The following is a 22,093-nucleotide window of genomic DNA, read 5'->3' as shown; positions in this document are numbered from 1 at the left end:
CAGTATTCCCCAATGCTTCTCTATGGGCAAGTATGGGTTCTCCATGAGCAAGTATTCTCCTATGTTACCCTATGGGTCAGTATTCCCCAATGATTCTCTATGGGCAAGTATGGGTTCTCCATGAGCAAGTATTCTCCTATGTTACCCTATGGGTCAGTATTCCCCAATGATTCTCTATGGGCAAGTATGAGTTCTCTATGGGCAAATATTCTCCTATGTTACCCTAAGGGCAAGTATGGGTTCTTTATGGGCAAGTAATCTCCTATGTTACCTTATGGGCAAGTATTCCCCAATGATTCTCTATGGGCAAGTATGGGTTCTCTATGAGCAAGTAATCTCCTATGTTACCCTATGGCAGTAATGGTGAACCTTTTAGAGGCTGAGTGCCCAAACTGCAACTCAAAACCTACTTATTTATTGCAAAGTGCAGTGTCCCTCTGGCTTTCTAGTAACAAACTATGGAAAACTCTGTGCTGCAGCTGTTTAGTGCCAAAGATGGAAACTTTAGGCTCCCTAATCTGAGGACCAAGGTCTGGAGGATGGTGCCATAGCAGTTATAGTGGTACCAAACTGCATTATTTCTATTGTGTAGACGCACACTGAGTTACATCCCTGCCACAGATCTGATGCTCAGTGTGCAAGATGGAGACTGGAGGCTTCCTAATCTGGGGACTGAGGTCTTTAAGATGGAGCCGCGGTTGTTTAAAGTGGTATCGAACTGCATTATATCTACAATACGTAGACCGTGTGGCACCTTTGAGACTCACTGAAAGAAAGAAGTTGGCAGCATGAGCTTTCCTAGACCTAAATCTACTTCCTCAGATGCATTTGGTGGAGTGGAAGCCAGACACAGACATCCCAATCTTCATCATGCGAGAAACTCCTATGGGGCAAGAAAGGTGGCAACCTCCATCCAAGGCCCCAAGATGCAGAGATTCGAACTCGGGGTCCTCACAACAGAGGCCCTCAAAAGCCTTGGGACGAGGGGGAGAGATGTGTTGCTTTTGATTCCACCTACATTTGTGCACAATTTTGTTCCTTTGCACAAATTTTGTATGTTCTTTTCAGGAAGCAATACAAAATCCTCACTTGGGCTTCCAGCAGAGCCATGTTGCCCTCTAGTGGCCAGGAACTGTCTTGCGCCCTTAGTGCTTAAGACGTCTCCTTCTTGCCAAAACCTATGAGAGTCCAGCCAGATTTCCTTGAGACTTTTAACAGCCAGGCGGTTGTTATATAACCGGTCCTCTGACTCACGTGTTTTCGAACGCAGGGTTTTGCTTCGCAGGGCGGGGCGCGTCGGTTTTGGTTTTCAGGGTTCGTTTCGTTTCCAAAAAATCCGGGTTTTCGGAAAGCGGGAGCCCTTGCGGTCGTGAGCAAGCTTCACCTGTTGAATGAGGATGCTGGGTTTGCAGATTTCACTGGGTGTGTGTGTGTGTGTGTGTGTGTGTGTGTGTGTGTGTGTACATGTATACACACACACACACACATATCTGTAACATCACAGTTGAGTCCAGACTTCGGTTTTGCCCTCTATCATTATATGTTAGTGCAGATTTCACTGGGTATGTATATACACACACACACAGGATAGAGAGGGCCAAACCCATGTATATGTATCACTCTGTGTGTGTGCGTATTACATATATATTAACTCATTTCAGTAAGGCCTTTGACAGGGTTCCCCATGACATCCTTGCAAACAAGCTAGTGAAATGTGGGCTAGACAACACAACTGTTACATGGATTTGTCATTGGTTGGCCGGCCAAAGCCAAAGGGTGCTCAACAATGGCTCCTTTTCATCCTGGAGAGAAGTGACCAGTGGGGTGTCCAGTGGGGCTCTGTCCTGGGCCCAGTGCTATTCAACATCTTTATCAATGACTGGGAGGAAAGAATTGGGAGCATACTTATCAAATTTGCAGATGACACAAAATTAGGGGGAATAGCTAATACTCTAGAAGACAGGATCAAAATTCAAAATGACCTTAATAGACTAGAAAGCTGGGCCAAAGCTAACAAAATGAACTTCAATAGGGAGAAATGTAAGGTACTGCACTTAGGGAGGAAAAAGGAAATGCACAGATAAAGGATGGGGGACTCCTGGCTGAACGAGAGACTTATCCATGTGAAAGGGATCTAGGAGTCCAAGTAGACCACAAGTTGAACATGAGTCAACAGTGCGATGCGGCAGCTAAAAAGGCCAATGCAATTTTAGGCTGCATCAATAGAAGTATAGTGTCTAGATCAAGGGAAGGAATAATGCCACTCTCTTCTGCTTTGGTCGGGCCCCACCTGGAATAATATTGTGTCCAGTTCTGGACACCACAATTCAAAAAGGACATTGAGAAACTGGAGCCATGTGTCCAAAGGAAGGCGACTAAAATGGTGAAGGGTCTGGAAACCATAAAGCCCTATGAGGAACGAATTAGGGAGCTGGGGATGTTTAGCCTGGAGAAGAGAAGGTTAAGAGGTGATGTGATAGCCCTGTTTAAATATTTGAAGGGATGTCATACTGAGGAGGGAGCTGACTTGTTTTCTGCTGCTCCCGAGAACAGGACCCAGAGCATTGGATGCAAGCTCCAGGAAAAGAGATTCCCCCTCAACATTAGGAAGAACTTCCTGAGAGTAAGGGCTGTTCGACAGTGGAACACATTCCTTCCTTGGAGAGTAGTGGCGTCTCCTTCCTTGGAGGTCTTTAAGCAGAGGCTGGATGGCCATCAGTCAGGGATGCTTTGATTGTGATTTCCTGCATGGCAGAATGAGGTTGCACTGGATGGCCCTTGGGGTCTCTTCCAACTCTATGATTCTATGATTGAATATGGGTCTGGCCCTCTGTATCATCACTTTTGAGTCCAGATTTCACCAAGTGTGTGTATGATATATATATCATATGATATTATTATTACTATTATTATGTTTATTTATATCATGCCTTTCTCCCATCATTTCAGCTTATCAATATCCTTCCTTATTATTTACTCCTTTGTACTAATTGCAACCCCTCCCTTATAGATAAAGTGCTCCTTGGGTTATCAAACCCATATTGATGGCTTTGGTCCTCCAGTTGTTTTGGACTTCATGGCCATCTTGGGCCAATGGCTTGGGATTCTGGGAACTGAAGTCCAAAACACTTGCAAGGCCAGAGTTGGGAATCACCGGATTAGAAGATCCACCTCCAAGTTCATCCATGGAGAGATGAAGGTCTTAGATGAGCTGGATCCACCATGGATCAGATGGCAAAGGAGTGGAGGAAAGTCAGGACAAAATGGAGGTTGACCCATCAGGGCTGGACTCTTTGATATTGATGATTGGCACTTGTCCTGAATGTCTGGTTCCACCTTGATAAGACTTCTTATCTCCACATCTGGGAGTATCTCCACATCTGGATAAGGGAAGGGCCCTTTGCAAACCTGTTCTGGGATAAACCTGGTCCGTGTGCGACTCCTTCCAGACAAGGTTTGGTGAGAAGGAGCCTTCAAGGTCCATTTGGGTTTCTGTACCCTCCAACTTGGCCATCCCCAAACTTTGGTCCTCCAGATGTTTAGACTTTGTCTCCTAGAAGCCCTAGACATCTTGGCCTACAGTCAGGAATTCTGGGTGCTGAAGTCCTCAACATCTGGAGGATCAAAGCTTGGGAACCCTTGCTTCCAAACTGTACCAATCTGGCCACAACCAGAATAGTCGATCCTCCAGGAATCGAACCCTGGTCCTCCAGAGTTGTAGTCCAATGCTCAGACCACTACACCGCATGCTTTCTAAACCAGGGTTGACTCAAAGGCACACAACAATGACAACAACGGTCCCAATATAGATACAAAAGGACCCTCTGCTCACATCCTTTGCAACGACAGCCCCTTGGTTTTTCTCATTTTGTAAGAAAAGGCACAAGAGCTGCATCCAATTCAGCAGTTGGCAACCTTGTCGGAACAAACGCATGACAAATAACAACAACCCGAAACGGCTAAGTAGGCCAACAAGGTCCTATATAATAGATGCTATCGACCTGCTAATTCTAGCTCTGCACTTAAGAATTAAGCCCAAGGAGTTGCAAGACTAGTTGCAAGACTATATTGACCCAGGCTTTTATTGATTGATCGATCGATTGATTACCCTTTGGATAGGATAAACATTCAGACACACACTTATATATAAGGACAAAGAGAGAGAGTGTTAGCATTTGTCTAGAACTGAAAGCAAACTGCTGTCCCTTGTCAGACACCTATATTCTATGACCATTGACTGATATCGGAAAGTACTGGGTTATATAGAAATGGATAAGCTGACCAGTCTTATTAGAAATAAGCATAGAATATATAATGTTCTATGACTATTATAGTCTAACAGCTGGAATCAATGCTGGTCCAAGAGTGCTCTCTGGTGGTTAATATTGGTATTTCAACACACATTTTCTGATGTGAAGTCGAAGGCTTTTCATGGCCTGCATCCATGGGTTTGTTGTGGGTTTTTTGGGCTCTGCGGCCGTGTTTTAGAAGAGTTTATTCCCAACATTTCGCCAGCATCGGCGGCTGGCATCTTCAGAGATTTGTCAGATATAGCTATGGCAGTCAGTAGAATCAGTATCAAGAGATCTTGCAGCAGCTTTGAGACTCACTGAAAGAAAGAAGTTGGCAGCAGCATGAGCTTTCCTAGACTGTGTGTGTGTGTGTGTGTGTGCATGTGCGCGCGCACACGCGCCTGGCTTCCACTCCACCAAATGCATCTGAGGAAGTAGACCGAAGTCTAGGAAAGCTCTTGCTGCCAACTTCTATATTTGCTATTTTAGGTACGGGACACCATTTTAGGATGGCATTGCATGTAATGGGATTTGGGCATCCGCAGATTTTGATATCCACAGGCCACCCTGGAACCAAACCCCAGCAAATACTGGTCCTCATTCACCAATTGAATGGGAGGGAACCACAAAGCGATAATGCAAGCAGAGACTGCCAACTACCAGCAGCTAGAAAGCATCCTTGCCTGTAGGAGTCTGTTATGAGAAAGGCATCACTGAGTCAAAGGAGGCAACAGGAATCAAGGTCCAAGGGTCGAAGATGCCAGGGAGTCCGAAGAATGAAACGCAGGAGTCTGGAGACAGGTCTCAGGGTCAGCAATGCTGGCCAGGGAACCCAGGAGCTGCTTCCAGGCCTTGGCTGTTAAACAGCCTGACTCCAGCTGATTCCTATCAAGCCTGGCTGAGCATCTTTCTCCTAGAAGGCCCCAGGTGTGTCCTCTGCCTCATGACCTGCAGGTGAGTCTTGCTTTTGTCTGCAACAGCGAGACTGGCAGGCTGGAAGACTGACCGGCCATTAAGGGTGGAGTTGGGGCGTAGCGTCCACATGACACATGTGCCAACTCCGCCTCCATGGCAGCGCGCTGTGCGCCACATCACATAGCACGCAGCATTACGGCGCTCCTCCGACCCTGCGTTTAGATGACGCAGCGCCAAAGGAATGCCATAAAGCCATGGCGCCCTTTCCAGGGTGTGGTTGCCACGGCCCCGATTCTGTTGAAGATGGAGGCGGCTGCAGGCTTCTCTAGGCATTTGTAGGTCCTCCAGCATGATTCTAGGATCAACCTTTGGCAGATGTTGACCACAGAGTTGCACTGGAGGACCTGGAGATTCCTAGAGAGGTATTCTCATAGGTAAAAAGAATAGCGTTTTTTATTATTTGTGGTTTCCCCACATTCACGGGGATCCTTCACCCCGAACCCCAACGAATGTGGAGGAAGCACTGTAGAGTCGCCATTCCATTTTCACAGACTTGAGATCTGTGGTTCTGGTTATCTGCGGAGGGGAGACTCCCATTAATGGTGCATGCACCTGTGGCACATATGCACAGCTGTGCGCAAGAACGTGAAGCCACTCAAGCCTATCTGAGGATTCTCAAATTCACGGGGCCCCAGGAACTGACCCCCCGCAAATTCAGAGGGAGGACCATGAAAAGAGCTCTCCAAAGTGATGGATACTATCCTTCCTTTGGAACCACTGCCCCAGTGATAAGTTGGATGCTAGACCCCTTTCATTTTAAACCCTTCCCTGTCTGAATCGAATCTGCGTTCCTCTCTGCTATTCCCAGTGGAGTAGCGGAAAATACGTCCCTGACTCCAACAAAAACGAGGGAGATAACAACGACACGCGCAGCTTGGACAGATGGTCTCCTATAACGCTACTTAAATATTGATCCTGGGGGTGAGGTGGGCGTCAGAGACGTTTTCCGTTGCGCGGTCACAAGCGTTTTAATGGCTTTAAAGGAGGGGAAGGAAAAGCCCCAAATGCGGAGGGATGCGGAAAGAGAGACGAGAGGCAAAATGTCATGCCAATGCTCAGTGCGCACATTGTGCGTAGGGTGAGGGAGGCAGGACGTCACAGAGCATGGCGATAGGTGCAGAACTGTTTGCTAAAATAACGGTCCATTTATCCACCTATCTGTTATTCATCTACTTAGCCATCTCCCTCACTTCCGTCTACCTATCTATCTCTGTCTCTGTCAACTACGCATTTATCTATCTATGCATCCACCCGCCCGCTCATCTATTCTGTCCTTCCTCTTTACCTCTCATCTATCCCTCCATCCGTCAATCTGTCTTTCTTTCTGCCTTCATCCATTTCTCTCTCTCCATCCATCCACAGGTTGACTCTTTCTTAAGACGTGTTTTCGATTTCGGAATACCTGCATTTGCACATAAAAATGAGATACCTTGGAGACAGGCCCAAGTCCAAACACAATATTCACTGACGCTTCATATACACCATATACATCTATCTATCTATCTATCTATCTATCTATCTATCTATCTATCTATCCTCCCTCCCTTCTATCCATGTCTATCTGGAGTTGATCATATTGGGGCTGATTTCGGCATTAAAGAGAGATTAAATTGCATTTAAAGCGTCCCGCAAATAAAGCAGAAATGGCGAGTCGTTGCGTGAATGATTATCACACAAAGTGATATCGGAAAGGCATTGTCACTGAAGTCCCAAAAGCAAAAGGATGTGTGTTAATGCTTCTTTGTGACCATTTTAATGGCGGGTTTTGTGCAAAATCATTACACGTAATTGCATGATTTTTCCAGGATATTCACGGGATAAACTCCTGGATCTCCTTCATGTGATAAGCTCCTCTGTCTGCCTATCTATACCACTTCATCCACCCTTTCTTCAATCATATCATATCATATCATATCATAGCTATCCATCCTCCCACCTGTCCAACCAGTTCTCTATCTGTCCATCTGGGTACCAGTTTTTCCCATCATATGGCAATGTATCTTTCCTGCTTTTACCTTATTGAACATATTGCGGATACATTTCCACACCACATGCTGCTGCGAAAGGTGTCTCCATGCCACAATGAATATGCGCAATTCTCTGTGGCTTTTGTGTCTCTGTGTGTGAAGGGGGTGGTGGTCACTCTTTTAGTGAATTCCCCCCATTCTTCCAAACCTTCAGAGCACCCCAACCTCACTCACGCTTCCCTCTTGCCTTCCACCTCTTGTTTCGGCTCCTTAGCCTTTGGCACTCATCTCCTGAGTCGGCTATGAGAAGGAGCAATGGAAACCAGCTGTATGAGCCATGGGTTTTACTCATGGAGTTGTTGACACAAAAGGGCCAGCCAATATATAATCTGGGGTTTTAAAGGATCATGCGAAATCCCATCGTTCCACCCCACCCTACTTGCGTCGCTTGATGACAGCTGGAAAAGAAGCTGCAGTACCACTTCTGGCCTGCGGCATTGGTGGCGCCCAAGAGCAGCAGAGACCAACCCAACAGTGCCCCCTGCTGGCAACCAGCCATGAGAGCATCGACCAAAAATTGGGAAGGAGCTGATTCTTCTTGGCGTTTATGGATCGATTCGGGTCTCAACCCATCCATCTTTTTGACTGTGGCCATTTTGGGTCAAAATATAATAGCAATAGCATTTACATTTCCATGCCACTTTATCAGTGAACGCAGCACTCTAAGCTGTTTACGATCTGTAAGCCACAAGTTGGGTCCTGATTTTACCGACCGATGAAAGGATGGAAGGCTGAGTCAACCGTGGAGCCCTGGGTTCGAACTCAGAACCATGTGGCTGTAGTACCGGCATTTAAACACTGCCCTACCAGGGCTCCCTTTATAAGGAGGAAAGGAGACTTTTCCCAACACTTTTGTTGGGAAAACTCTATTGTAGAGATGAAGGGAGTAACCGAACGAGGCTCTCCCAATAGCCCTGCCTCTTCCTGATGCCATTGTACCACTTCCTGTGTGTTGTTTCCCCTTTCAGGGCAACAGAGAATCAAGTGGGACATCGCATTCGCCCAACACGGTGTCCCTCCGCATCCCGGAGCCTTTGTTCAGTACCTTGAGCCTCAGGCTGAGCCTGGGAAGTTCGTCGGAGGAGACACCCTCGAAGAAAAAGTCCTCATTGAAGATGGGGTCTCGGCTCCTCTTCACGATGGCACTGCGCTGCTTCTGCCTGGCCCCCGGGCGCAGCCGAAGGGAGACACAACAGTGGATGTGCCGTGGGTCACAATGGGAAGGGTAGAAGGCCTCGGCACTCACCAACCGGATGCGGAGCCTCCCTTGTGGTTGCAAGTACTCGCTGGAGAGCCTCAGTCGTCCCCCTTTGCTCACCGTCAGCATCACCTCCTTGGTGAGCCTCTCATGGCAACGGATCCAGCCCAGCGGGAAAGCCGGCAAATGTGGCGGAGGGGCCAGGCAACCCCAGAAGGACTCCTTTTCCCGGCGGGGGAAGCTGGGGCTTGTGTCGGTGGAACTGGTCTCCTCCGTGGACAACGAACTCGGCCGAGCAGTTGTGAGGACATTACTGGAGCGGCCCGTAAACCTCCGGCGATGCCTGTGGGCATGACACAATGGAACGGCACCCAAGGAGCGCATCAGGAGTGGAGAGCTGTAAGGGGAAGTCTCGGCAGAGGAAGCCGTGTCACTGTCCGGAGCCAAACCAGGGTGCGATAGGGGTCTTGTGGTTGGAGAGGAGAAGGTGGCAACGTGGCACTGGTGGAGAGATTGTCCACCATGGAAGAGAGACTCCCGTCGGCGAGTGTGTGGACTCTCAGGAAGGAAGGGGAGGCCAGAGAGCTGAGGCATGGAGGAGGCCCCATGGAGATGTCCGTCGGCCTGGATTTCCTCCGAGTTCTCCACTTGGATAATGTGGTCTGTGGCCGACCGGCCCTCGTAGGCTTCTTCGGCCTTGCTCTTGCGTGAGCGCCGGCCTTGAAGGGTAGCCAAGTTGGGCGGGATAAAAAACGGAGGGATTTTGTCTGGAGTGAGCACGTTGGGGCAGGGCACAGGTGGAAGTTTGGAGGCTTTCTTTCTGGAGAACATCTCAGGTTGTGAGGGGAGAGCTGAAGGAGGTCAACACGGCCTGTGAGATAGATGCCCACAGAGATGGCGGGTAGTCAGAGTTGAAGTCTGTCAGGGAAAAAAGACAGAGAAATGGTAAGACCATTGGAAGATAAGCATTATTTTCAGTTGTTTGAGCCACAAACAGTCCTAGGGTGTTTTGGGCTCTGTGGCCATGTTCTAGAAGAGTTTATTCCTGATGTTTCGCCAGCATCTGTGGCTGGCATCTTCAGAGAATGCTGGCATGGGTGAGAATATGCATTCTCTGAAGATGCCAACTACAGATGCTGGCGAAAACGACAGGAATAAACTCTTCTAGAACATGGCCACACAGCCTGAAAAATCCCACCAAAAACTAGGGATGCTGGCGCATGAAAGCCTTCGACTTCACAGTCCTAGGGTGCTTTGCTGTAGAAATAATGCAACTTGACACCACTCCTATGGAAGGCTGGAGTTTGTAGTTTTGCAAGATCTTTCGCTTTCTCTGCCAAAGATTGCAGATGCCTCACTAAACTACAAATCCCAGGTTTCTGTAGCATGGAGCCATGGTAGTTATAGTTATATGCAATAGTTATATATATGGTAGTGTCAACCACTTTCCCCTTGGCACCGTCCACTCCTGGAATACACTCCCTTCCAGAACTCCTCAGCAGCGAATTCAACCCTTGAGCTGAAAGAGGCTTTGCACCCTTAGCAGCAAATCTAAGAAGTATGTATCCCTCCAAATGCTGATGTCCCAAAGCTGGCTGCTGGGCGGTGTAGTCCAACAACATCTGGAGGGATGCATAAATCCCAGCCTTGTTTTACACAGTGGACAATGAAGCCTGAAAGCTACCTTCCCACCCTGAACCAAGGCGAAATGTGCTTGCAACCATGAGGCAACGTTGCTTGCAACAAGAACTTCCTATACATTCCTGTGATGTTTTTTTTACTCCTCCTGCCTATTTCATCAGCAAGGAGAGACATTTCCAACCACCAAACCCCCCCAAAATGGAACCCAGCCATGAAATAGCAAGCTTGCCAGAGCGTAGCTAAGTTGCTCTTCCCCGCTGACGTTAGTCCTATGGTCTCCTGAGCCCTGTGAAAAGTTCCTGAAATGTCAAGAGACGGCTCGAACATGGGGAGCTATGTGCAAGCATCCGTGTGTACAGCCGAACGGAGACGCAAACCTTTGTGACTTTGCATTCTTCCTGGAAAATCAAATAATTTAAACTCTTTTCTTTTCCTGCGGTGAGAGGTTCTTCAAAAGCTGGGCTGTGGAGGAGGAATATCTGCAGAGACTCTTGTCTTGTCTACCACGATTTACCACTTTAATTCTAATATGACTTATTATTATATTACACTTCTTATTCTTTGGAGAAAACAAAAGAAAAAGATTAAATGCTTCTGTTTTGAAAAGATTCTATACGGATCTGTCGGTCGGTCAGTTACAACTCACTCCCTGTTAGCTACCTCTCTCCTCTTCTTCATTTTTCAATCTGTATTTTTAATATCTACAAAAAGTACATAAAAACTAGCTTCCACAAAAGTTGCACAATACAGAAGGTTGCTAAAATTACCCTCCGACCAATCTATATATTGAATACAAAACTTCCACAGTCTCTTTAATACAGTACCTGGGCTCCAATCTTTCACACCGTTTTCCTTATCCTCATTTTAATACTCAAAGTTAATTTTTTTATTCTCTCTGCAAAGCCAAAGAGAACTTTGCATCATTTCCAAACAAGCAATAAGCAAAAGCCAGATTTTTGTTAGTCCACAACAATCTTGCGAGGTACCCCTCTGGATAAGTCTCAAGAACCTCTTGTTCCCCTCCGTCGGGAAGATGGGCATGGCATGGCATGGCATGGCATCTCTCCGCTTGGAAAAGTTTTCCTCTCCGTTTCTGGAGCGGCAAACTTTCTCTCCAACCCGCCAACCCTCAATCTGGCACAACGTACCTGCCATTTTGCCCCCGTTCTGTCTCTCCATCCGGGTGGCATCCCCTCGCTTGCTTCTTCTGAGCTTCAGAAGACCAGCTGGCACCTGGTAAGGCATTCATCCTGCTGTTTATACTTTGGGTACTCCAACGTCACTCGCTTATGTGACTCACGGCTCTGTTTCCCACTAGAGGGCTCTTGAGGGTAGAAAAACCACGAAACAAAAAACACACCAGAAAGGTAAAGTATGGACAGGAGTATGCCGAAGAACAGAACATAAGTCACTTGGGGTGGGGTGGGGGAATAAGGACAGAAACAACAACAACAACCACGAAGCAAAGGGTGACAACACACAGCTATTTCCAGAGGCTGAGCGACCTGTTTTGATTCCTCTTCTTGCTCAAGCGTCAGACTGACATTTCACTCCCGCAATTGTGTTCCTTTGGCCCCGTGCCCCGAGGCCTCTCCACTTTGGTTTTCTTGCTGGGAGTGCTAATACAAAGGAGCCATTCTTCCGAGCGACGGCAAATGTTTGCAAATGCTTGAGCGCTAAGCCCCTTCTCTTCGCTACGGTGAGCTGTTACTGCTTTACGCAACGCACATAGGCCACTGTCAAGGGACTCGTCTCTCCGGTTCAACGTGCTTCTGGTGTGGTCCTCATATAGAATCGTACGGTTGGAAAAGACCATAAGGACCATCCAGTCCAATCCCATTCTGCCATGCAGGAACTCTCAGTCAAAGCATATTTGACAGATGGCCACCCAGCCTCTGCTTAAAGACCTCCAAGGAAGGAGGCTCCACCACTCTTCAAGGCAATGCCTTCCACTGTCGAACAGCTCTTACTATCAAGAAGTTCCTCCTAATGTTGAGGTGGAATCTCTTTTCCTGCAGCTTGCATCCATTGCTCCGGGTCTTATTCTCTGGAGCAGCAGAAAACAAGCTTGCTCCCTCCTCAATATGACATTCCTTCAAGTGCTTAAAGAGGGCTATCATATCACCTCTTAACCGTCTCTTCTCTAGGCTAAACATCCCCAGCTCATGATCTATTGGAGGTTTGGCGAACTCTGAGACAGAAGGAAAGAAGGAAAGAAGGAAGAGTATTTCCCCCCCCCCCCTCAATTCAAAGCAAGGAAATTTAAGAACTTAATTGGTGTTCCCTTTGCAATCCATCTAAGGATTGTCAAAGGATTTGATCCATTCACTGAGAGCCAAGATCTCCCTTTTGGGCGTCTCAGAAAGAAAAGGTGGTGGAATCGGAGCTTGGAAAACGGTGACCTTTCCTGGGACTGTGGAGGGGGGCAAGGTTTACTGAGCACCATTGTTTTCTGCCACACCATGGAGCGCATGAATGTAGGTCAGTTCCTGCATTTCCCCTTGCCCCAAACCTCAGTGCCACGTGCGCAGGATCGTTCTTGGCATGCAAAAACAAAACACCGCAAAACCGTCTCTGCCCAGTAAACTTCAAGGATGTGTTTTGACATTTGCTGCTTGGCAACTTCCTTTCTTTCCGTATTCGCTCAGGCTGTGGAACGCCCCGCCACAGGATACTATAGTTTGAAAAGCAGAAAAAGAGAGAGAGTTTTCCCACTTGGAAATGTGGTTGTGTGGATTGACTTGCCAATACATTTTTAACCCAGTAAGAAGCCCCTGGAAGGATTGACGCAAAAGAAACAGCACCGATTCTTATTTACAAGCTCTCCTGAGGTAAGAGATTACATAATAGACATAATATAAGATAGGGACCTATAGAGAAAAAAGGATAAGTAGGGAAAGGGGGGTGATTCTTCTTGATAATACAATAGATGTTGTCCAAGGAAGGTGGAGGGCATAAGGAGGATATAGGGAAGGTAACAATGGACCTTATCACACTAGCAAAATCCCGCTGAGAAATGGGATTTGGAGTAGAATTACATTTTTAAAATCCTGCAAATGCGGAAAGTTTAGCGCACCTCATTCCCGCAAACATGAAATAACACAAAGCTAAAGCAAAGGTAAAACACAAAAAAATGGCAGCTTTTCACTTTCAGGAGCCTTCGCTTTAACTTCACGTTATTTCATGTTTGCAGGAACATTGTCTGATAAATGGGATCATCATCTGAATCATCCCTGGTCCAGCCCAGCCTGTTATTGTCTCCTCCAAGTAAGTTGTATTATGAGACCCAACATAGCGCAGTGGTTTGAGTGTTGGTGAACCTTTTAGAGGCCGAGTGCCCAAACTGCAACCCAAAACCCACTTATTTATTGCAAAGTGCCATGTCCCTCTGGCTTTCTAGTAACAAACTCTGGCAAACTCTGTGCTGGGGCGACGGCACATGTGCCTACAGAGAGGGCTCTGAGTGCCACCTCTGGCACACATGCCATAGGTTGGCCATCACACCAGAGTTCAATTCCCTGCTCAGCCATGGGAACCCACTAGGTAACCTTGGGCAAGTCACACACTCTCAGCCTCAGGGGGAAGGCATGGGCAAACCTCCTCTGAACAAATCGTGCCCAGAAAATCCCATGATAAGTTCGTCTTAGGGTTGCCATTAAGTGAAACATGACTTGAAGGCACACAACAACAACAACAGCAAGAGACCCAATAGTGATGGTGAACCTTTTACAGACCAAGTGCCCAAACTGCAGCCCAGACCCCACTTATTTATTGCAAAGTGCCACGTCCCTCTGGCTTTCTAGTAACAAACTCTGGCAAACTCTGTGCTGGGGCGACAGCATGTGTGCCCACAGAGAGGGCCCTGAGTGTCACCTCTGGCACGCGTGCCATAGGTTCGCCATCACTGTGCTAACCAATTAGACCATCTCTAAATAAAAGCATTTGTTTTCTGGTGGGTGACTTGGAGGTCTCTCATTCATAAAGTCACCATAAGTCAAAGTTGATCTGACGTCAGCTGACAACAACAAAATATTCAAGGCTGTATGAGTCTTTATTACTCCATTCTTGTGATGGACATTGGCGGCTGCCTTATGTTGAATCAGATTCTCATTTCTTCCAGCCCAGGATTGTCATCTCTGGCTGGAAGCCATGGTTCTTGAAGGGTTCATGCAGGATTTGTTCCTTACTTAGAGATGCCGCTGGAGGCTGAACCTGAGACCTTCTGCATAGGAAGGTCTTACCCTTGGTCTATCTGACCCAATATTGTCCACTGGATTGGCCAACCTTAAGCTGTTCTACACAGATCCTTCTGTTCCATTGACACTGTCCCATTTTAATTAGGGGATGGCCAGATAATTAAAAAGTCGTTACCAAAGCGCCCAAGGTGTAATTAGTCCCATCTGGGGAGAGGAGACGTAACTCCAGCGTCTGCGGCCTGGCATTACTCACATCCTTTTCGCAGGCTCAGAAAACGGGCTTTTCATAGAATGATCCCCGAATGACTTTGGAGATAATCTGGGCAGAACTTCCTATTCCCAGGATTTAATGAGCGCATTTGTTTTGCAGAGACCCAGTTATTATTCATTAAAGCGGGATTCACTTCATCCTTCCTCCAGCTGTTCCATGGTTCACTTTTTGTTTTCATGACTGCGTCTCAGTTCTCATGTTGCCTCTGAAGTTAGGAGCTAAACCCAGCTTAACAGACCTGTAATGTAACTGGGTCTTGTCCAAGGATATTACTAGCCCAAATGAATCAGGAACCTTAGAAATGTAGACATCGAAAGGGTACCTCAGATTCGCCTAGTTTGATTCGGACACAGACAGGCGTCCATCCAACATCCGCTTTAAAAACTTCCAACAAAGGAAAATACACCATTTTGGATGATGATGATGATTTCTTACCTGTTCCTGTGGATTATGGTGGGGAACAACAAACACAAAAGCATATAAAACCAATTCATATTAAGTTGGTAGTTGGTTCCGTTGCTGAACAGTTCTTATCATCATAATATTTCATTGGAATCCCTTTTCTTTTAATTTGGATCCACTGGTTTTGAGACTTATCCTATGGAGGAACAGGAAACCTTCCTCCATCTTCCATGATAGCCCTTTGGACATCTTTAAATGTTGCGTGGGAGGAAGGGATAATGGGTTTTATTCTTCATTGCACTTTTACTTGTACTGTAAGCCGCCTCGATCCAACTGGAGAGGCGGGGTATAAATAATAATGATAATAATAATTATTATTCTTACTATTATCTGAGGATGATTATTGTATCACTTCTCTGTTTTCTCCAAAGTGAACATACATCATGGCTCCCTAAGTCCCTAAGATGAGGCTTGATTTTCAGACCTTTGACCATCTTGGTTATCCTCTTTCAGACATATCCCAGCTTGTGAATATCTTTCTAAAACTGTTGTGCCCAGAACTGGACACATGCCAAAGTGAAACTATATGCTTCTATCTTTTCTCTTCATCTGGACAGTACAGTTCTGTACAACAGAGACCACCCAACCTTCGTTTAAAGACCTCCAAAGGTGGAGAGTCCACCACCCTTCAAGGCAATTTATTCCACCATTCAACAGTTCTTACAGTGACAAAAGTCCTTTTTGGTACATTTTCTGATGCCGTTTCTGGTTCAAAAGGTGGAAGAAAGTGTTTTTATCAGACCAAGTTGGAGGGGAAATGAATAACGAAATCTGAAAGAACTCTGTGTAACAGGCCAGGTTAGGCTGGAGATGACTCAAACCATGATCCAAGGAGGAGATCACCTTCTGTGACACAATTAAGATGGGTATAAAAGGCAGCCAGCTCCACGCTGCTCTCCAATCCACAGCTTGGAAGCCTGCAGACCGCTATACTGACCAACCAAGGTGAGCTGAAATTTCATGCTATCTCCTAATAGGAAGAGCAAAGAATGTGCACTGTGATGCAAACATTTAGATGAAGCTCCATTTTAAAGAGGCTGTTCCCAAGAAACTGAAAATCCAAATGCGTGGAGAAAGGTTAGGTCACATTTTGTAAGGGTCTGAGGGATTTCACTGTGGGGTGTACCATGGCAATTAATATGGGGCACTTGGTGGACGGTTCAAGAATGATGAGTGTGATGGATAGAGAAATAAGAGACTAATCCTGGGCTAACTAGAGTTGTTCCTTCTCCAGGCCACAGAGAAACGACTTGGAAGATGGCTTACCTTCTGGAGAGCATCCACGCCATTGCTGAGGTCTTCCACCAGTATGCCCAGTGTCACAAGGGCACCTTCACCCTAAACCAGAAGGAGATGAAGTTACTGATTCAGGAAGAGTTCGCCGAGGCCATCAAGGTAAGCAGAAACCACAACACAAAATGCTTCCCTTCCATTTAAATCCACAGCTGATGCGATTGGTTAAGACTTCTTATTACTAACAGGGTTCTACAGATTCCAGGGCTGAATGTAGCATTGCAATGTGACATGTCTCTAAGACTTGTTGTTGCTGTGTGCCTTCAAGTTGTCTCCGATTTATGGCGACCCTAAGGCAACCATATCATGGGGTCTTCTCTTTTGTTCAGAGGTGGTTTGCTGTTGCCTTCCTCCAAGGCTTAGATAGTCAGCTGTCATGGCTGAGCTGGGAATTGAACCCTGGTCTCCCGAGTTGTAGTCCAACACTCAAAAAATCACTATGTCCATGTAAATCAGGATGGGAATCATGCACATTTCCAGATGTCTTTGGACTCCAGCTGCCAGTATCCCTCATCATTGGCTATGTTGGCTTAGGCTGCTGGGATCTGGAGTCCAACAATATATAGAGAGGCACATGGTTTCGACTCCCAGTATAAAGGAATGTGCATGAACACTAAAGCACCATATAATGCTTTGGCTGATGTTTCATTTTGGATAAGAAGAGTCATGATGGATACGAGCAACTACCTATTTCAAGATTCACTTCCCACAGGGGCAGAAAGGATGCCCCATTGAGAAGCCAGTAGCAGGACAGATGTACATAAAACTCCCTTGCTTCCCTTTCCCATCAGTCTTCTAAGGCCTTTGCCATTGGTATTGGCCATGATATGTAGATATCATGACCAGAGGCCATTGAGTTCATCTTGACGCATTCATCTGCCATAGCTCAATTACACTGATTCTACTCTCTGGGTCCCTACAGATGGAAAAAGGCAGAACAGAGCAGGCTCAGAGGAATGTGAAGGGGTGTGTATGTATATATATATATGGCACCATTCTGTCCCAGGTATCTAGTCCCACAGTCCTTACTCAATGAGTTTGGTGTGGCCAGTGGGTCTCACCAGCTTTAGTGAGCCAACACTGCATCCATCTGCCTGCTGTGTAGCATTTTGCCACCCAGATGAGCAATGTAAGAGAAGGAAAATTAGACTCATATTCTTGATAATTAATAACCAGGAACATACCCCAAAAAGGAGCTGGGAATGCTTTGAGGCTCTTAATAGGAGGCTTTGTCAGAGGTGACATGTTATCAGTTCACACAATCCAAAGAGTTGATTTCCTTCTTTCCTCCTTTCCCCCACCTCCCAGGACCCCTGTGACCACAAGGCCCTTGACCTGGCCTTGCACCAGCTGGAAGGCAAAAAAGGTTTGATTGACTTCGATGAGTATCTGCATCTCATCTTTGGAGTGGCCAAGGCTTGCTACAATGACATGGGGGCAAAGGAACGCCTCTTCCAAAAGGGAAATACCACTTGTTACCTCATAAAAAGAGTCCCACGTAGGGAGGAAAGTCCCTGCCACCAAGGTACTAAGAAAGAATGGGAAAGAACCAAAATCCACGGGAGAAGAGATGCTGACAACATGTGTCTCCATCCATGTGATCGTAAGAGAGGTTCGGAAGAGAAGAGGAATTGCCTTCCACAAGAGTCCAAGGCCCAGAGATGCCACCATGATTGCAGATCTGAGCTTTACGAGTGGAAGGATGAAGACATGGGCCAAGGATGCTGCATGTCCAAACAGCAGACTGATGTGAAGACATGTTGGCAGTCCAAGGACTGTGAGGCATGGAAGGATGAAGAAGAGGACCAAGATCTTTCCCTGGATGAGGAGGAGGCAGAAGAGGAGGATCGAGCCCTTCTCTTACTTCAGCTGCAGCAATGGGAGAGTGATGAAAGAGAGAGAGACTCCTACCAAGAGGCAAAAAGAGAGGAAAAGAAGAAGCTATGTCGACAGAGAGAGGTTGAGTGCCAAGTGGAGGGAGAGAACCTGCACAGCCCATTTGAACCTGAACCAAAAGAAGGTGAGAGGAGGAGGAGGTGGGCAGATGAAGCTGAGGAGGGGAAGCAGAGGAAAGAGCAGCAGTATGAAGAACCTGAATGTCAAGAAAGAATTGCTGAGTGTAGAAGGTGTTTCTCATGTGAATTTGGAGAGGAGAGCAAAGAGAGAAAGAAACAATATGGATGGGAGAACCTGGAAAGGGAAAGCAGGAGACGAAGATCTCAGGGATGTGAACAAGGATTTGGAGAGGAGAAGCAGAGAAGGCAGCATTCTGACCACCTTGGAAGAAATGATGAGTGCAGGAGCGCTCAGGGACATGAAGCCACCAGAAAAAGAGAGGCAAGTCAAGGGAGGGAGCATAGTCCCCGAGCTGAAGATCTGGACAAGGAAAATGGACAGAGAAGACATCAGGGACGTGAAGAAGGATTTAGAGAGGAGAGGCAGAGGAGGCAGGAAAGTTGCCGCACTGGTCACCTTGGAAGAGATGTTGAGTGCAGGAGCCTTCATGGACATGAGGCCACCAGGCTGAGAGAGAAGTGTCCAAGGAGGGAGCAGTGTTCTGGAGCTAAAGACCAGGACAGTGAAAATGGAAGGAGAAGGTTTGATGAATGTGAAGAAGTATTCAGAAAGGAGAAGCAGGCAAGGCGACAGTGTTATCACCCTGAAGAGCTTAGAAGAGAAGTTGAGTGCAGGAGCATCCAAGGACATGAAGCCACCAGAACAAGAAAGGAGAAATATTATGGATCTGAAGACCTGGAGAGGGAAAATGGAAGGAGAAGATCTCAGAGATGCGAAGAAGTATTTAGAGAGGAGAGGCAGAGGAGGCAGCAGTGCTACCAACCTGTTTACCCAAAAAGGGAAGCTGAGCAGAAAAAGTCTCCAAGACGTGAGACTGTCAGTCCAAAGGAAAACAACCAAGAGAGGCAGCAATGCCGTGACTTTGAAACTCTGGAGAGGGATGGTAGGAAGAGAAGCAAACCTCAAGGACATGAAGCAGGGCTGAAAAAGGAGGTTCAGAGGAACCGGCATTTCTGTGAATCTGGCCGGAGAACTTCTCAAGCCCATAAATCAACACCAAGAGAGGATGGCCCAAAAAAGCAGAGCTATTATGAACCAGAATACTTGGATTGCAGAGATGTTGAGGAGAGGAGTTGTCAAGATGCAGATCTCCGCCAGAGAGAAGACAGACAAGGGAGGGACCGGTGTTATGACTCTAAGCCACTGGAAAAGAGGAGCGAAAGTAGAGAGTCATCACAAGGACAGCATTCTGAATCTTCTGAAGATGAGGGAAAGAGGTCTCGGTCCTGTCAGGTGGCACTGGAAGAAAACGCCTGGAAGAATCCCCTCTATTATAGGTCTAAACTCCTTGCGAAAGAGTGCGAGAGGAGAGAAGGTCAAGCTCCTGGAGCAATGCCGATGGATGATGTCTCGAAGGCAAAGAAGCAGTCTTGTGAAGACCTTAAAAGAAAAAGAGATCAGAGAAGGTCCCTGTTGACTGGGCTTAAAGCCACAGTTGAGAAAAAGAAAGGGTCTCCAGCAGAGAGAGAAGAGGGTCAGGGAAAGGAGCACCACTGTGAACCTGAGACCTTGGAAGGAGAGTTTGTATGGAGAAGGCCCCAGCAATCTGAGCCTGAACCCAGAGAAGGTGAGCGAAGGAGAGAGGTTGCTTGACCGCCAGCGAATTGCTGAGTCTCACCCCATGATCAAGAGAAGAGAATTAGACTTCTAGAGAGAATGAGGACTCCTTGCCCCATTAGAGCTGTGCGTTTGCTAAATATCTCAACTCCTCTATCTGAAAAGAACCAAGGCATGCCAAAGTCAAAAGGTTCCAAAGTACTGACCTGGATTATTCTTCTTCCCTGCTATTGCTTGAAGGTCCTTGGGTTGCAGCCTTAAATAGATGTTTTCCTTTTCCACATAGCTTGCTTCTAGCTGAGATAAAAGATCTTACAAATTATAATTGGCATTGTGTCTTTTGTGTTAACATTGTTTGCCAGTGCTTCATTCACACCAGGGGTGGGCCGAGGGCCAGCCTGCATGTTTGCCTTCCGCCGTTGCCCACCCCGATTTACACAACCTACAATTCAAATAAGTCCAGCTGCATCTTTTCGTTAGGGACATTTTTCTTGCAATGCTAGAATTTAAAACCATGGTGGGAGGTAAAAGCAAGACATAATTCCAAACTATTCTGATTTCCTTGCCCCTTTTCTTACATTCATTAGCAAGTGGGCAGCAGGGAGTGAGCAAGGATTTCTCTTTTAAGTCATTGAAGACTTTCATTAGTCCTGAAAGAAAGCTATTTAGAGAAAGGCAGAAGCGGCAGGTCAAGCACCAGTCTTGACCTTCAGAGAGGGACACAATCATCTCTGAAGCTCCAGCAGGATGCCAGATCGCCTTATTTAAACCCGCAGGCTATGTAAGGTCTCCTCTGTGTTTGTGTATAGCTGGTCTGCGTCTTGCATTTTGAGTTCAAGGAGTAGTTCTTTAGATAAATATCCCCCTTCTGGCTTGGAGTTGATTTCAGGGAGTCAGTAAGCAGGCAGACCTAAGGTGGAAAATCAGGTCCCTAGATAGCTTTCTATGAAGTTGTCTCCAGAGGGTTGGCTCTGGTTTGTTGCTTGAATTTATTCAAGATGCTGAACAATTTGGCCCAAGCAGACCACCATCATACCTCTCCCTTCAGAGCTTTTCTGAAGAAGGGGCAGCCTTACTGTAGAAGACACTCAGCAGATGCCTGAAGACCAGCCATACTGATTTTTTGTGGGTTTTTTGGACTATGTGGTCATGTTCTAGAAGAGTTTACTCCTGGCGTTTCATCTACATCTGTGGCTGGCATCTTCGGAGAATGCTGGCATGGAAGAGAGTTGGGTAACGTCACAAATAAGCTCTTCTAGAACATGGCCACATAGCCCGAAAACCCCACAAAAATCTATGGATGCTGGCCATGAAAGCCTTTGACTTCACACCAGCCATATTGTCCATCCATTCAAGTCTGATTTCAGGATCAGAGGAGGAAGAGCAGGGTTCCCCCTGCAACTAGGGGAAAGAAGAAGGCTCAAGCATCAGGCCCAGACTCTTCCCCTGATGCAACCCAGATGATGGTCGAGAACAACAAAGACACAGGGGAGCTCCTGGGAGATTGATGGCCAATGCTTGGCACCAAATTAGCATCTCTGATTCAACAGCCATTGGGATTGGTCCTTCTTTCTTCACCATTCAATAAAGGATGTGTGTGTGTGGTGTGTTTTCAGCCTTTGCCATCTCCCACAAGGGAACAGAGGTCCCACAGTGCCACAGGACTCAGAGAGAGCTCCATGATTAGGAACCATCAAGACTTTAGAATCATAGAGTTGGAAGAGACCACAAGGGCCATCCAGTCCAACCTCCTGCCATGAAGGAACTCTCAGTCAAAGCATCCCGAACAGATGACAGATGACTTTAGAAGGTGTGTTATGACAGGTGGTCCCTGTTGGGGATAAAAGTCGCACCATCTCACACAGGGATCTTGAAGGTATTTAAGGGGTCCATCACAGCTGGTGGTCACACAGGTGGAACAAGGTAAAGTTCTTACACTGGGGGCTGAGATAGGGTCCTCTACTCCCACCAAATGTGAGGAGCACCACAAACTTCACTGCCATAACCAAGGGTAAGCGGTTTTCCCTTGGCAGTGGAGGTTTAGGTAGACCCTCATCCCTGGTGGAAAAGCCATGGGATAAAGGGGCAGAAGCCCCACAGTGTTA

The 22,093-nt window shown here is 46.9% G+C and overlaps 1 protein-coding gene across 2 annotated transcripts; it reads right to left on the bottom strand.

The window, feature by feature from the left end:
• Positions 1-7,022: 7,022 nt before the first annotated feature.
• C2CD4D (C2 calcium dependent domain containing 4D) lies at positions 7,023-16,380 on the bottom strand. Of its 2 annotated transcripts, none has more exons than XM_042441281.1 (3): positions 16,329-16,380; positions 11,282-11,457; positions 7,023-9,410 (listed from the first exon to the last, which is right to left on the bottom strand). In XM_042441281.1, exon 3 carries the CDS (start codon positions 9,321-9,323, stop codon positions 8,259-8,261), a length of 1,065 nt encoding a protein of 354 aa, XP_042297215.1. In that variant the 5' UTR covers positions 9,324-9,410; positions 11,282-11,457; positions 16,329-16,380; the 3' UTR covers positions 7,023-8,258. The 2 variants fall into 2 exon arrangements, with proteins under 2 accessions (XP_042297215.1, XP_042297214.1); XM_042441280.1 differs by lacking the exon at positions 16,329-16,380 and adding an exon at positions 11,639-12,000.
• Positions 16,381-22,093: the final 5,713 nt, after the last annotated feature.

This window comes from Sceloporus undulatus, chromosome 9, assembly GCF_019175285.1.
Source record: "Sceloporus undulatus isolate JIND9_A2432 ecotype Alabama chromosome 9, SceUnd_v1.1, whole genome shotgun sequence".
Lineage (NCBI taxonomy): Eukaryota > Metazoa > Chordata > Lepidosauria > Squamata > Phrynosomatidae > Sceloporus > Sceloporus undulatus.
This window is presented reverse-complemented; position numbering and strand designations above follow the sequence as displayed.

Coding starts and splice junctions, on each gene's coding strand:
- C2CD4D (XM_042441281.1), bottom strand. CDS start 9,323: ATGTTCTCCAGAAAGAAAGCCTCCAAACTTCCACCTGTGCCCTGCCCC.